Genomic DNA, 15079 nt, shown 5'->3' on the forward strand with positions numbered 1-15079 from the left:
TAGCCAAATACAGATTAGCACTTTGTAAACACAGAAAGCGTTAATTGTGCTTTTAAGGAAATGCTGACAATGCATCAACACACATTTCTTTAGAAGAAAATGATTTTTAGAATATGAGGCTGGTTTGAGTTTTAATTTTCTTATAAAAAAAGCCTGTACTGTACTGCTGGCATCATCAAAATTCCTAAACAACCTATATAAGCATAAGTGGATTTTTCAACAGGTTTATCGACGCGTCTAGTCCCTATAATAATAGCCGTATTCCGTCTGTCTGTCTGTTCAAAAGGGTTACCGATATTCCTTTGATCTTTCCGCGATTTTTAAAAACCAGGGGGTTGTTTAATCGCAAATCTTATTATTGATTAAAATAAATTTTGAAAATTAATTTAATTCTTTAATTAATTGTATTGCTTTAATTTATTGCCATAATAAGAAAAATAAATTTAGTGATAAAAATGAATGCATTATTTTAATACGCCATTTTTAATGATAACCCCCGTGACCTCAATCGCCGTTTTCGCTCAGAAGCTACAGAAAACAAATGGGACAGTTTACTGATAGTTTTACTGACTTTGTTTTGACCGCTTGTACATAATACACCAATCAAAAACGCTTGGTTGTTTAAAAAACCAATCCAAGACTTTCGCGGCCTGGGCATGCCAACGAAGAAACATGAGAACCGAAACATGATGGCCATTTTTGTTTTAAAAGTAATGGTGGGTCAGTGCTGTTTGTACAGTGCTGTTTGTAAGTCTGTTTCACCTTTTTGTCTTCTATAAGCTTTTTATTTTCGTAATATTGGTTTTTTGTATGTTCTAAAATGTTAAGATAAATATGTTGTCACGTTTTTACTCACGTACAGATCTTAAACGCACCTGTTTTAGGATTTTTGGCTAGGAACGAAGATTTTAGAGGCTAGCTAGGTAGATCCTACCCACCATTTATTTTTGTGTTGACACTGTAGCCATTTAGCTAGCTCCTATCTTTGGCTAAAAATTGAGAGTATAAAAATGCATTTGGCTACAACAATGTTCTTAAATAATAATTGTTATGCCAACTTTTTCCTGAAGGGGTATTACGCCTCTACACCTGTTTGACTCTGCTTAACTATACTAAGCGGTTAGCCCAGTATTAAGAACAGTCAGTCTTTGGTAAAAAGCTGCTATGCCTATATATATATATATATATATATATATATATATATATATATATATATATATATATATATATATATATATATATATATATATATATATATATATATATATATATATATATATATATATATATATATATATATATATATATATATATATATATATATATATATATATATATATATATATATATATATATATATATATATATATATATATATATATATATATATATATATATATATATATATATATATATATATATATATATATATATATATATATATATATATATATATATATATATATAACGCTATATCAACCTTAGGTGGACACTCTGAAAATTCGAACTAAAAGTGGACATATAAAAACCATGTTTTTTCGCAAACCCTTACCCCCTATAACCTTTATTTTTGTATAAGGAGTATTCTTTTTGTCTGCGTATGCGCCCTGTATGCCTTTTTGCCTCTTAAAAAAAATTTGAAATTTTTGTGTCTACATAACGATTCCATATGATTTGTGTCTACTTTAAGAAAATTTTTACATTAGATCGACTAAATGTAGACAGATATATATTTTATATACATGAGCGTTAAACCCGATCATCTGATAATTATTAATATTGAACTGCAATATTGTCTTTTTAAAGACATTTGTCTCATTGTTGTAAGTGATATTTTTTATAATCTGTATGAAAACAAAAAAGAAGCACACGTTAGCAGCTGTCCAGTTCGGAGAAAAAATATAAAGGAAAAAACACAAATTATAGCATCCTTAACATGTATTTAAGAGTATGTGAATTTGTACCAAAAGTTTGGTTACAATTTAAGAACTAGCTTAATGAAGCAGCAAAATGCGTGGAAGTGGTTTATGTGGGTACAAAACCAACAAACAACGAATGCAACAATTGCGCTTTGTAAAGAGGATCTTAAGCAACATTAAGGGCATTAAAACTGTTGCTTTTGCATGTATTCGATCCGATACGTTTTTTACAGGGTTCACATACAGCTTTTAAACCAAATTTTTCCCTGACTTTTCATTGAATTCTATATTCTTTGCCCTGAGTCACTGAGTGGAAAGGCCATGATTTCCCAGCATACAATCAGTAAAAAAAACCCTTTCAAGACATTTTGTAGTTTGCAAACGAACACAACTTATACTGTTTTTGCTATGATGTAGTAACTACGGGTTATAAATTTTCCTTAAATTTTTTTAAGATTTTGAGGTTTTTAAGGCTGCTGGGTTTGTTTAAAAAGATACAAAACTAAGAGTGTCAAAATAAAAGTGTATTCCTGAAACTTCCAAACACATGACATGCGTAGTAATAGACTCCTTTGAACATAACAAAAATCAAAAAAGAAAGAAGAACACCTAAATCTATAATATGCGTTATTAAAAACAACAGAACAAGGGTAAAAATGAAAAAAAAGGGTAAACACATAAAATTCAGTATTTTCATACATTTTTATATGCAAACAAAAAAACAAAAAACGATTAATCATTTGCTGCTTCTTCGAATTTAAATAAACGAACCTGGATAACCAAGCAGTTATATCTTACTAATTCCACAGAAATTAACTTCCTTTTCCTTTTTCTCATTTGACACTAGTTATATAATGGGGCTGCGTAAGGAAGGACTGAGAAATCAAGAAACGTACGCTAAATGATAATCTGTTTAACGCCTTAAACCTTCCTAAATGTATCACCTTGTACGAACTATATCACGAATAAACGAGAAATAACTGTGTAAACAAGATACCTTCAGGGAATTAATTTTCGCGGGGACTTATTTTCGCAGAATTTTTTTTTACTAGAATTTGGCGGGAAAAAAGGGAATTTATTTTCACAAATTTAGTGTTGAAGAAAATTTCGCGGTAACTTATTTTTGCGAATTATGCAAATTTGGAAAAACAACTATTCCGGTGAGTTATTTCGAAACAACATACAGAAGAGAAAGGAAAATGTCCCAGAGAAAGTTATACATCATTGTCTTTTGTATCAGGCCGATTTGGAAATTTCCCAGATCAGGGATATTTAAACTTTTCGCGGCGACGTATTTTCGCGTTTTTGGAAAAACTCCGAAAAAACCGCGAAACTTAATACCCGCGAAAATTAATCCCCTTAAAAGATATACTTCACTTATGAGAGCCAGTTTTCTTATCACATACAGTTATGAAAACCACACAGTTCAAAATATTTTTCATGGGAGAGGGGGGAGAGTTGAATTAAATTATCGTTGATCATACATTTTGATTGTTAAAACATGATTGAAACCTGTATAGAAATTATCCTCGTGACTTTAACACTTTTTCTTGCCTTTCTCCCCGTCTAAGGGGTGACGGAGTGATGTGTTGTTTAGACTTGAATTTTTTAGAGTATACTCAAGAAAATTTGATGATGATAAAAGCTGTCACATTATTTATAAAAACATGTATAGTGTACATGTTTTTATAAATGTACTTTTGTAAACATAATAAATAATTATAAACATGTACTTTTATGGTAACGTAAAAATAATAAAAATAAAAGAAACCAAAGCTCTATCACAATTAAACAATGTTCATTTTCTTTTTTTTCGCTTCCGCTTGTCGTGCTATTTTTCCTCTTTCATTGTTAATTTTATTTCGAACAGTTCCAACAGTAATTCCTTCCTCGTTGGCGAATTTTTTCAGATCATCAGAGCCTACACATACACAAATATTAGATATTCAAAAACATGTTTTCATAATTAGTGCAAAACATACATGTCATACATACAAGGCCATCCATTTTTTTTATTTTTTATATGTCTTGCAAATTTTTTGTATAGTTTATCCTCTTGCTCTGACGACCATTGAATGTATTTTCTTTCTTGTTGACCTGTAAAAGAAAACATTACAAGATTAATTTATACACGAAAAGGGCATACAAATTTCAATGATTTCATTCTTATTTCGTCCTCCAATAGAAGAGAAGAAATTGTCGCGGAAGCAATTTTTGCGGATGGATGCTTTCAAAAATTGTATGAAATATGCGAAATAAAAAAGTTACGAATAGTCTCATTTAGTTGCAATTGAAAATCTTTAATCAGATTGTTGGAATCTCAACTTTGCGGATGCCCGCCCTTGTCTGGTAATTTGTGGAATTTTGGTTTGTGAAAACAAATTCGCAAACATTAATTCCACCATCTTTATTATCATTTTCATTTCTTTATTTCAGTATTTCTTTAATGAATTTTTTTCCATATTTTAAAAAGGTTAATTATCTATATTATAATACCCGTTTACGTCTGTCTGTCTGTCTGTCACGCAAAATGGTAGCTTAGCTGCGCAATAGCGAGAAGCACGCAATGCGGTATAAAAAGGACGGGCGAACCCGTGGATTTTCCACGGGCTAACGACGAATAGCGAATTAATAATTATTAAGTATTATAGGGATTAAGATAATCTATTTCTTTTTATTAGTTTCTGTATATTTTCGGACTCCAATTTCAAGAATATGGAAATAAATATTGTGAAAACGGATACGATGATTTCGGATCTAAGCTGTCTGCGAGTTGTATCAAATAAACTTTCGTGTTCAAGTACAATAATTTCATTTATTTGACGCAAAATATTCCACTTTAGCAATATTTTCATTTTCGGCAATTACGCAGCAATTTTTAAGATATTATTCTTTTTAGCTGTTGTTTATCACCGGTAAGTACAATCAACTAATTTTTGCAATTTCATATACTATATATAGACAGACCAAGAAATTAAAAAATATGGTACTTTTTGATTTTTCTTAGTAAGGAGTTATACAGTATTGTTGATTAACAAAACCTCACCAGTGCATTTTACAGAATTCTCGAGTTCGCTATCTTCACTTGATTCAGACCATTCAGAAGGTTCATCATCGTTCACATTTGTAAAATGTTTGGATTCTTCAGATGTTTCTAAACCGTTAAAAACATTGTAACTTTATTGAAAAATCAGGAAAAAATTAGGGAAAATCAGAATATAAAGCATCACTTTGCAAACAACCAGTAACTTGTTTATAAAGAAGTTAAATGCTGACAAAAAACAAACAACACAGGATATCATTTTGAAAACACAAAATCATGGAAATCAAGACATACTTTGAGAAACGTTCTTTTCTTTTCTAAGTGCATACTTTCTCGTGGGTGCTAAAAGGAAAACGGCTTTCAGTCATTTTGCAATCAGGTATTGTAACAAAGTTAACTTACACAACAGAAATACTAAAAAAATTGACTATTTATACTGTCCTTCCCTAGTAACAAATATTATGTGTGATGTTTTATGACGTCACTATAAATCTGAGATCGTGTTTTCGCTATTGACCATCTAAGTCGAATAGGTTGGTTTTTCACGTAAATTTTGTTTACATAGGGGCTTTTATTCGAAGCCCTGTTCTGAAAACAAACATTTTATTTGCAACGTAAGGCTCTAATGATTCAAAAACGAAAATGTTTCCAATAATACATAATATTTTGTGAATAAAATCTTATTGTTACGCAATGAACTAACCGCAAGTTTTCTCTTTTTTAAATGTATCGTTTCGATGAGTTTGTCTTTTTTCTCCCACTTGTACACTTTTCTTCATTTTCTTTTTATTCGGTAATTTTACAGTGTTCGCTTTACTTGTGTCTTTTTCAGCATTTTCATCTACAAAATACATTTACAACGTAATTCAAGCCTGTATGTAGGTAATTACGAACAAGTTAGACCTGAATAGAATGAAGAGTCAAAAGAACTTACTTTGGAAGAATTTCAAAATTAAATTTCTTGTTTGACTGCTCACAAGGAAAAGAAGTATGCCAATATGAACAGCCATAATTCTAAGTTTTACCTCTAAATTTTTTTTCATTTTCTTCAACTAAGTTAGGACCCTTTTTCTCGAAGTTATTGTCATTCTTTATACTTTGCGCTATAAGAAGATATGCGTTTGTTTCACTTTTAAAAAATTGATACACAAGAATAGACTACAGAAAAACAGCTCACCATTATCAAGGACAGATAGATGTTTCCCAGTTGACAATAGTTGTCGATGAGCAGCTGGTGCTTGGTATATCGTTTTGTTAATTCTCTCACTGTGCCCAAAATGATCATAGGCCAAACTCATATCGGACTCTGATAGACCTAAACCAGCAATTAAGGTACTAAGGCGATGTCGGTTACTTGTACCACTAATTCTTTCTCTGTTGGCAATTGGAAGTTTTGCACAAACATTATCTAAGCTATGCCATCCAGAGCAATGATTATCAGAACCTTGGGTACTGGGAAATATGTATGAGTTTTCTTCAAGGACACCAGCATCTTTCCTTACTTGCTCGTTAGCCAACAACTTCATTGCAGCAACAGTATCTTTAGGAATAAAAACAGGAACTAAATGGTTGACTCCTTTTCCCGATTGAAATGTGATCTTTGTCCCACTGCTTAAGTTAGTTTCTTTTGCAATATCCTGTATCCGCTGTTTGTCTAACCATTCATCCTTTTCAGCTTCAATCCACTGCGTAACGGTTAGACGCGATGGTTCTCCACCTCTTCGGCCATTATACAGCACAAGACGAGTGCAAGCACAATCACGTAGTTCAACAAACGTATGTCTGTCCATGATGATAAATGGATCTGATGATAAGTGGCGTATCCTTTCAATCACATAATCTCGAATTAGTTGGACATCGCCTTCGTTTGGAAGTTGTGCAGGTTTTTTAGTTTTTACATTCCTTCTCATGTTTAAATCATACGTTGCGTCAGCGAATATTTCATCTTTGCGTAATTTCAGCAATACCAAAAAGTTTTTAATTTTTTCTGCATCAACATCATTATTTTTACCAAGGTAATAACCAATTAGTTTTTCGGCGGCGTCTTTCAACACGTAGTACAAGGCTGCCTTAAGTCCTGACTTTTGAACTTCCAAATCAGAATGAGTGTAGGATTCAATAGAATATTTCAGCACCTCAAAATTTTCCCTCAGAAACATGTCACCAGCATTGTTTTTGTCATTACAACAATCTCTTGGTACTTCCAACACCCTATCTTTAAATCTGGAATAAACATGTGCCAGACGACGCATGTCGCTTCGAACAGACCGTTCAACTTCCATCTTTTTGTTTAGTCTTCTTTTTATTTTGCCATAGAGGCGATGACCAACCATCAAAATAACGGGATCCGATTTGGCAAGAGTACCAACGGCATCGTCTCTGATGATGTTCAAAATTCTCTGCTTAAATTGATCATCCGATAGCTTCCATGACTCATCACTAGTACAATCCAGAGCAATTGTAACAGGAAATTGACAGGAGTTCTTTGAGCAGTCTGCCTTGTGCCTAGCTTTAAAGGTTTTGGCATAAAATCCTTTGCAGGTGGTGCACATAACAAGTGGGTCATCTGAATCGTTTTGCTTTTCACGCAACAAATTTCTACCGCCCTCCTCAATTTCTTTAACATTATGATTATATATGCCAATTTTTCGAAAGTTAGCGAAGGCTCTCAGTCTTTCTTTTCGAGGCATGTTCAAAGCATCCTTTACATCTGGATGATGCTTATGACATAAAGTGATGTGTCTATTTAATTTCGAATGCTTGATCTTTTTATCGCAAACAAAACAGGGTCTCAATGGTCTTGAGTTTATCTACGAATAAACATCACGCCTAAGCTACTTAACCGTTTATTCTTACAAAATGTTTAGCATCAGATTTATCAGATTTGTCGGAGACAAAGGGGTTCAAATAAGCAATTTAGGAAAGAAGCTGCGTTTAAATTGCCAATATTACAAAAAGAAGCTCTTGAGCATCAGTTATTCTTGTTTCAGCAAAGAGTCTGGATTCAACTTTTAAATGCAGTGACTTAACGGCGTCAACGAAACAAACAAAAAATAAAATTACCTGTTTGGCTTCTTTTTCCTCAGATTTTCCCACTTTCTAGTAAAAAAAGCAAAAGGTTATAAAAGTTAATATATCAAGTGCAAAACATAAGAATACATTTTTAGCATCCAGTGAAGTTATGGATTATCTTGTCAAGATCTTTTAAAATAAACAAAAAATAAACACTACCTCGTTGGCGCTTTTCTTTACAGATGTTTCTTTCTTCTAATAAAGATACAAATCAGGCTATAGGAAAGATGTCAATCGCAACATTATGTACATACATTATGTTCAATTCTTATTTGATTCGATTGCTACGGCATGTCATATCCTTCCAATGTCAAATGAAACGCCGCCTTTAGTTCGTTTGATGTAAATTCTAGGCCTTATTATAATATATAAAATAGAGTCGCTTTTTATAACTAGAACAAACTAATAGTTACACAACATCGGGTATTTTAGAAGGCTAAAGAGGTACATACTTAAAAATATGATTAATACTTTCGACATAAAATACCAATAAACCCTATAATTAGAAGGAACCTAACTTTAACTTTGGATTTTAAAGATTGCGTAAAAAAAGTCAGGGATTAAGAAAGAGAAATGACACTATGCGTAAAAAAATGATAACGTCAAAGATTGTAGTTATGCAAACCGAACATTCTCCTTATAGGACCACGGAACATTACCTCTATAGCAATACTGTTCTCCACTTTTCCTTCCTCGTCTGTATCAATGATTTCCATATCGTCTTCAACATTTAATCCGGAATCATTTTTCACAGAAATCTGAAAGAATCGGCATTAAACAATTTATTTTAGTAGGGTAATTTTATAGCATAACGTGTTATTTACCATAAATCTTCTTTAAATACTTATGATCAATTAAGATAAAAACCTTTTGATTTTTACGTATCCATTTACACTTTCCTCGTTTGCATAACAAAGTATTGTATGGAATTTCGGAATATCATACACTAAGCTGCTATCAAGTTACCTCACATATGGATGGACTGTCCGTAGTAAAATCAACCTCAAGATTGTCTAAAAAAATTAAACCTATTTTAAACCAAAATAACAAAGGACACTTTTTAGCCAATGGACCAATTAAAATAAATACTTAAAACAGACACAGTATGGCTTTTTTAAAACAGATAAAAACAGTTTATAAAATGGGACTTGATAAAGGTGAGCGGGTTAGTATTTACGAATAAAAGCGAGCAGGTTATGAGTTCTAAGTTACAACAACAGAGTCCTTTTTGGAAATCCAGTTATATATCATATGAGAACATGCTTTATTCAGAAGGATTTTTTGAAGGCCCAGAATTCGAATAACAACTTAAAATCATTGCACTAAATGCAAAAAGAATCAGTCACATTGGAGCTTAATAGAAAATTAATTTAATGTAGATGGCAGCTTTACCTTTATCAATACTTGTTTGCACACCTGAAGCCTATGAACAAGACAAATGTGACTTTTACTTTTAAGTTAAATTAAATTAAAGAAGGGAAGAGAATAAATTTAGTTAGCAGAATTTTTTCATGGCATACAATTAATATTTATGCTATCTTTATACTTCCTAGATTATGGCAAACAAGCGTCTAGAGACTTTCAATTTAAAAACGAACACGCGAGATTATAAACTTAGAGAATTGACCACTGAATTATAAAATAGCAGTTGTTTGGTATCTTTGACGGCAATAAACAAATCACTCAATCTATTTATGGCGTTATGATTTATAATGAAAAATGTTACACCATGAAAATTTTACAGCGTTCATTTTCACAATTTTAATGAATTAAAATTGTGGAAGTTGTTTTGAAGTTCCTATCATACCTTATACTGAACTGATAGTTTTCTAGTCTGTATCGGAGTTGAAACTGTGACCTAAGAGCATTTAAATTTATATAATTGATAGTAATTTTAAATGCAATTATGTCTAGGAAGCATGACATTCAACAAAGTATGTATTACAAAAGCCTATACCAGTCCGATTTCCTCATATGGACAAAGGTTTAGGTTTAATTTCTTGAATACGCAAAATTATAAATTACTTACAGACGAAATATGATTCAAAGTATCCAACTCTGAAATATCTTCTGCCTCTTCAGAATCTTCAACCATGGACTAAAAGGAGAACAAACATTTTTATTGTTATCAGCAATTATGCTAACACAAACAAATTATGATTTAAATTAATTTAACATTAGTGCCGTAATTTCTGTTATGTAAACCGTCAATGTAATCATAGAAATATATATGACCACAACAATAATAAAGCAAAACTAAAAAGTCCATGAATAGTGCACCAAACTCAAATAGGCTTACCATAAAGGGAAGTAAATTTATTAACCTAGTAAATAAAGACGTAAAGAATTTAAATAATATTAAACTTTATAACACCAAGACTCTCCATTGCCAGCACTGTGACATTAAGAAAAAAGAAACAAAAATTATACATGTTGCCACTTGATTTTAGTCCCTCATCTTCACTGTCTGAAAAATCTGGCACCATATTTTCCATCTTAAAAATAAAGAATGTTAAATTTAACAAGAACTAGTTTAAGATTTGGCACACTCAATTTACAACATTTTTTAAAAAAGTTTGTCTTATTCCTATGCTAGAACAGATTGTGTGCTATGTTTCATAAAGCTTGTATTTCTTAGCAGCCACTCTGAAAACGAGTCTTAGAAGCTTTGAATCAAAAATAACAATTTTAAAAGAACCAGGTATGTAAAGATTCAATTCTCTAATAAAAAAAATCATTTTTACTTGGCAGCCCATGGCTCAACTGGGATTTTGTACCTGGCCTTTAAAAAATAATAAGGTGATGCTTTTCCTTAAACAGCAAAATGTAGTAGCTTTACCACTTTACATACTTCAATTTACATTGAATTTTTTATAAAATTAGAAAATATAACAAGTTTATCACCTGAGTTGCCACCACATCATCAAGCAATTTTTTGAGAATATCTGTAATGATACCCACATTTTCGTCATTATCCTCCTTCTAAGAAGATATTATCAGTGTTCACATTTCAAAAAACAACATTCGTTTTGCTATATCAACTGTGTCTTATTTTTTATCACGTTTACCTTTTTTGCAATGACATCAGAGGTCAAGTTATTCTTGCCTTGGACCAAGGTCAAGTTCTTACTCAACACCTGAAACAACAAATATCATAGAAAAGGAAGATCCCAAGAAACTAGAAAATGGATAAAACATATTGCTAATGGACGACCTTATTATATGCACACTTACTATTTATTACATGTAATATAAAAACTTACTAGCCTATCTGAAACTAGGTCTTCTAAATTGAATGGTATATTATGTGTTGGATCCTACAAGAAACAAACAGTTTTATTTGACTGTTCTTTCATATATGTATATATCTTTTATCCTAGAAGTTTTTTTTAAAACATGTCCGAAAGCTGTGTTCAAAATAAAAGCTGTTTGACATACAACATACTTGCAGACAACAAGCTTAGGCATACTCAAAAGAGGAAAATATAAATTTTGTTAATTGTGTGCTACCTTTTGCCATTCTAGCCCTGAAATTCCATAATTGTATCGCAGTTCAGTTCCTAAAGGAATGTCATAGGAAGCAAACAAACATATGAATGCATTTCCACCCTCCTCGATCAATTTTGGATAACAATTCAAATATTTCCGATGACTTGAATGGTTCACATATTTTCCCAGCCTGGTCTCATTTGTAGCATCAACACTAAAAATTTAAAAAATATATTAAGACATAGAGAACTATAGAAGGGAACTGTTTGTAGTTTCGTTTTTATCTTTACCATAAGATGTTTTAAATCAAATTGCAAAAAATCCAAAACAGAAATTGTTTATGTCTATATGTAATTTGATGTAAAAGCTAAGTAGTCTTAACTTCCTGGTGCTACTTTGGTACGTCAAGCTTACATAAAACACATCTACACTCCAATTCCTAAATAAGACCTTCTATTTTCACCTTAGCTATTAGGTGAATGTGATCCAACTTCAAGTGCCTCCCCAAATGAAACTGAAAACAAAAGGCATTCTCAATTCGACATACCACTTTTTGTCCATAAAGAAAATAAATGATCCACAGGAAGTTGGATACTCTAGCTCTAATCTCTCTCCTTCCTTTCTTGTGAGAACTTTTCCAGGATATTGCAGGACAAACTGGTGATGTTTCAGGGGCAATGTTGTAAACACACCATATCCTACAAATATATGTTTACCACACATCTATTCTGTAATCATTAAGAAGTTAAGTTATAACAGTTATTCAAAAAAATAACAAATTTACCAATGTGATCATTAATCCATTTCTTTACAAATGATTTTGGATCAGTTCCCCTTTTACAATAATATAGTGCAGTTTGTCTTGGCGATTTAACATCATTAGCTCTACTTCTTTTCGTTCTCTAAAGAGAATTAAGTAATACAAGTGAGTCAGTAAAATAATGCCGAAATTATCATTTGAAATTGGACATATCAAAAACATAAATTTTAAAACTCAAAGTGGACATATACATAAACATTTCCTTTTTACATATTTTTGAATAGTTAAAACTAATATGTCTAAATTATCATCCTAAAGTGGACATGTCAAAAACATAAATTTTAAAACTCAAAGTGGAGATATACATAAACATTTCCTTTTTACATATTTTTGAATAGTTAAAACTAATATGTCAAAATTATCATCCTACAGTGGACATATCAAAAACATAAATTTTAAAACTCAAAGTGGACATATACATACACATTTCCTTTTTAAATATTTTTGAATAGTTGAAACTAATATGTCGAAATTATCATCCTAAAGTGGACATAACAAAAACATAAATTTTAAAACTCAAAGTGGAAATATACATACACATTTCTTTTTTAAATATTTTTGAATAGTTAAAACTAGTCGAAATCTTTCTTTACATATTCTTGAATATTAAAAATAATTTTATCTTGAAATTATCATGCTAAAGTGGACATATCGAAAACATAAATTTTAAAACTTAAAGTGGACATATACATTTTCTTTTTACATATTTTAAATAGTTAAAACTAATATGTCGAAATTATCATCCTAAAGTGGACATGTCAAAAACATAAATTTTAAAACTCAAAGTGGACATATACATAAACATTTCCTTTTTACATATTTTTGAATAGTTAAAACTAATATGTCGAAATTATCATCCTAAAGTGGACATATCAAAAACATAAATTTTAAAACTCAAAGTGGACATATACATAGACATTTCCTTTTTACATATTTTTGAATAGTTGAAACTAATATGTCGAAATTATCATCCTAAAGTGGACATATCAAAAACATAAATTTTAAAACTCAAAGTGGACATATACATAAACATTTCCTTTTTACATATTTTTGAATAGTTAAAACTAATATGTCGAAATTATCATCCTAAAGTGGACATATCAAAAACATAAATTTTAAAACTCAAAGTGGACATATACATAAACATTTCCTTTTTACATATTTTTGAATAGTTAAAACTAATATGTCGAAATTATCATCCAAAGTGGACATATCAAAAACATAAATTTTAAAACTCAAAGTGGACATATACATAGACATTTCCTTTTTACATATTTTTGAATATTTAAAATAATTTTATCTCAAAATTATCATGCTAAAGTGGACATATCGAAAACATAAATTTTAAAACTTAAAGTGGACATATACATTTTCTTTTTACATATTTTAAATAGTTAAAACTGATATGTCGAAATTATCATCCTAAAGTGGACATATCAAAAACATAAATTTTAAAACTCAAAGTGGACATATACATACACATTTCTTTTTTAAATATTTTTGAATAGTTAAAACTAGTCGAAATTATCATCCTAAAGTGGACATGTCAAAAAAATAAATTTTAAAAGTCAAAGTGGACATATACATAAACATTTCCTTTTTACATATTTTTGAATAGTTAAAACTAATATGTCGAAATTATCATCCTAAAGTGGACATATCAAAAACATAAATTTTAAAACTCAAAGTGGACATATACATACACATTTCTTTTTTAAATATTTTCGAATAGTTAAAACTAGTCGAAATTATCATCCTAAAGTGGACATGTCAAAAAAATAAATTTTAAAAGTCAAAGTGGACATATACATAAACATTTCCTTTTTACATATTTTTGAATAGTTAAAACTAATATGTCGAAATTATCATCCTAAAGTGGACATATCAAAAACATAAATTTTAAAACTCAAAGTGGACATATACATAAACATTTCCTTTTTACATATTTTAAATAGTTAAAACTAATATGTCGAAATTATCATCCTAAAGTGGACATGTCAAAAACATAAATTTTAAAACTCAAAGTGGACATATACATAGACATTTCCTTTTTACATATTTTTGAATAGTTAAAACTAATATGTCGAAATTATCATCCTAAAGTGGACATATCAAAAACATAAATTTTAAAACTCAAAGTGGACATATACATAAACATTTCCTTTTTACATATTTTTGAATAGTTAAAACTAATATGTCGAAATTATCATCCTAAAGTGGACATATCAAAAACATAAATTTTAAAACTCAAAGTGGACATATACATAAACATTTCCTTTTTACATATTTTTGAATAGTTAAAACTAATATGTCGAAATTATCATCCTAAAGTGGACATGTCAAAAAAATAAATTTTAAAACTTAAAGTGGACATATACATAGACATTTCCTTTACATATTCTTGAATATTTAAAATAATTTTATCTCAAAATTATCATCCTAAAGTGGACATACCAAAAACATAAATTTTTAAACTTAAAGTGGACACATACATAGAAATTCCTTTACATATTCTTGAATATTTAAAATAATTTTATCTCGAAATTATCATGCTAAAGTGGACATATCAAAAACATAAATTTTAAAACTTAAGGTGGACATATACATTTTCTTTTTACATATTTGAAATAGTTAAAACTAATATGTCGACATTTTCATCCTAAAGTGGACATATCAAAAACATAAGTTTTAAAACTCAAAGTGGACATATACATAAACGTTTCCTTTATACATATT

General features: G+C 30.1%; 1 protein-coding gene across 7 annotated transcripts in view; it reads right to left on the reverse strand.

The window, feature by feature from the left end:
* Window positions 1–2430: 2430 nt before the first annotated feature.
* LOC130647065 (uncharacterized) overlaps window positions 2431–15079 on the reverse strand; it is a 15807-nt gene continuing 3158 nt past the window's right edge. For 2 of the 7 annotated variants that reach the window (XM_057452782.1, XM_057452783.1), the window contains 22 exons: window positions 12308–12425; window positions 12071–12221; window positions 11545–11737; window positions 11298–11351; window positions 11103–11171; window positions 10939–11016; window positions 10465–10529; window positions 10334–10358; window positions 10064–10132; window positions 9842–9892; window positions 9427–9457; window positions 9001–9047; window positions 8694–8792; window positions 8194–8229; window positions 8026–8061; window positions 6140–7772; window positions 5988–6065; window positions 5666–5803; window positions 5257–5304; window positions 4966–5073; window positions 3915–4016; window positions 2431–3840 (listed from right to left, as the gene is read on the reverse strand). In XM_057452782.1, coding sequence (XP_057308765.1) covers window positions 3707–3840; window positions 3915–4016; window positions 4966–5073; window positions 5257–5304; window positions 5666–5803; window positions 5988–6065; window positions 6140–7772; window positions 8026–8061; window positions 8194–8229; window positions 8694–8792; window positions 9001–9047; window positions 9427–9457; window positions 9842–9892; window positions 10064–10132; window positions 10334–10358; window positions 10465–10529; window positions 10939–11016; window positions 11103–11171; window positions 11298–11351; window positions 11545–11737; window positions 12071–12221; window positions 12308–12425 — 3363 coding nt within the window. In that variant the 3' untranslated portion in view covers window positions 2431–3706. Of the gene's footprint in view, window positions 3841–3914; window positions 4017–4905; window positions 5074–5256; window positions 5305–5665; window positions 5804–5987; window positions 6066–6139; window positions 7773–8025; window positions 8062–8193; window positions 8230–8693; window positions 8793–9000; window positions 9048–9426; window positions 9458–9841; window positions 9893–10063; window positions 10133–10333; window positions 10359–10464; window positions 10530–10938; window positions 11017–11102; window positions 11172–11297; window positions 11352–11544; window positions 11738–12070; window positions 12222–12307; window positions 12426–15079 lie in introns of those variants that run through there. The other 5 variants (XM_057452785.1, XM_057452784.1, XM_057452786.1 and 2 more) reach the window with 5 other exon arrangements.

The sequence above is a fragment of the Hydractinia symbiolongicarpus genome, chromosome 6 (assembly GCF_029227915.1).
Source record: "Hydractinia symbiolongicarpus strain clone_291-10 chromosome 6, HSymV2.1, whole genome shotgun sequence".
NCBI lineage: Eukaryota > Metazoa > Cnidaria > Hydrozoa > Anthoathecata > Hydractiniidae > Hydractinia > Hydractinia symbiolongicarpus.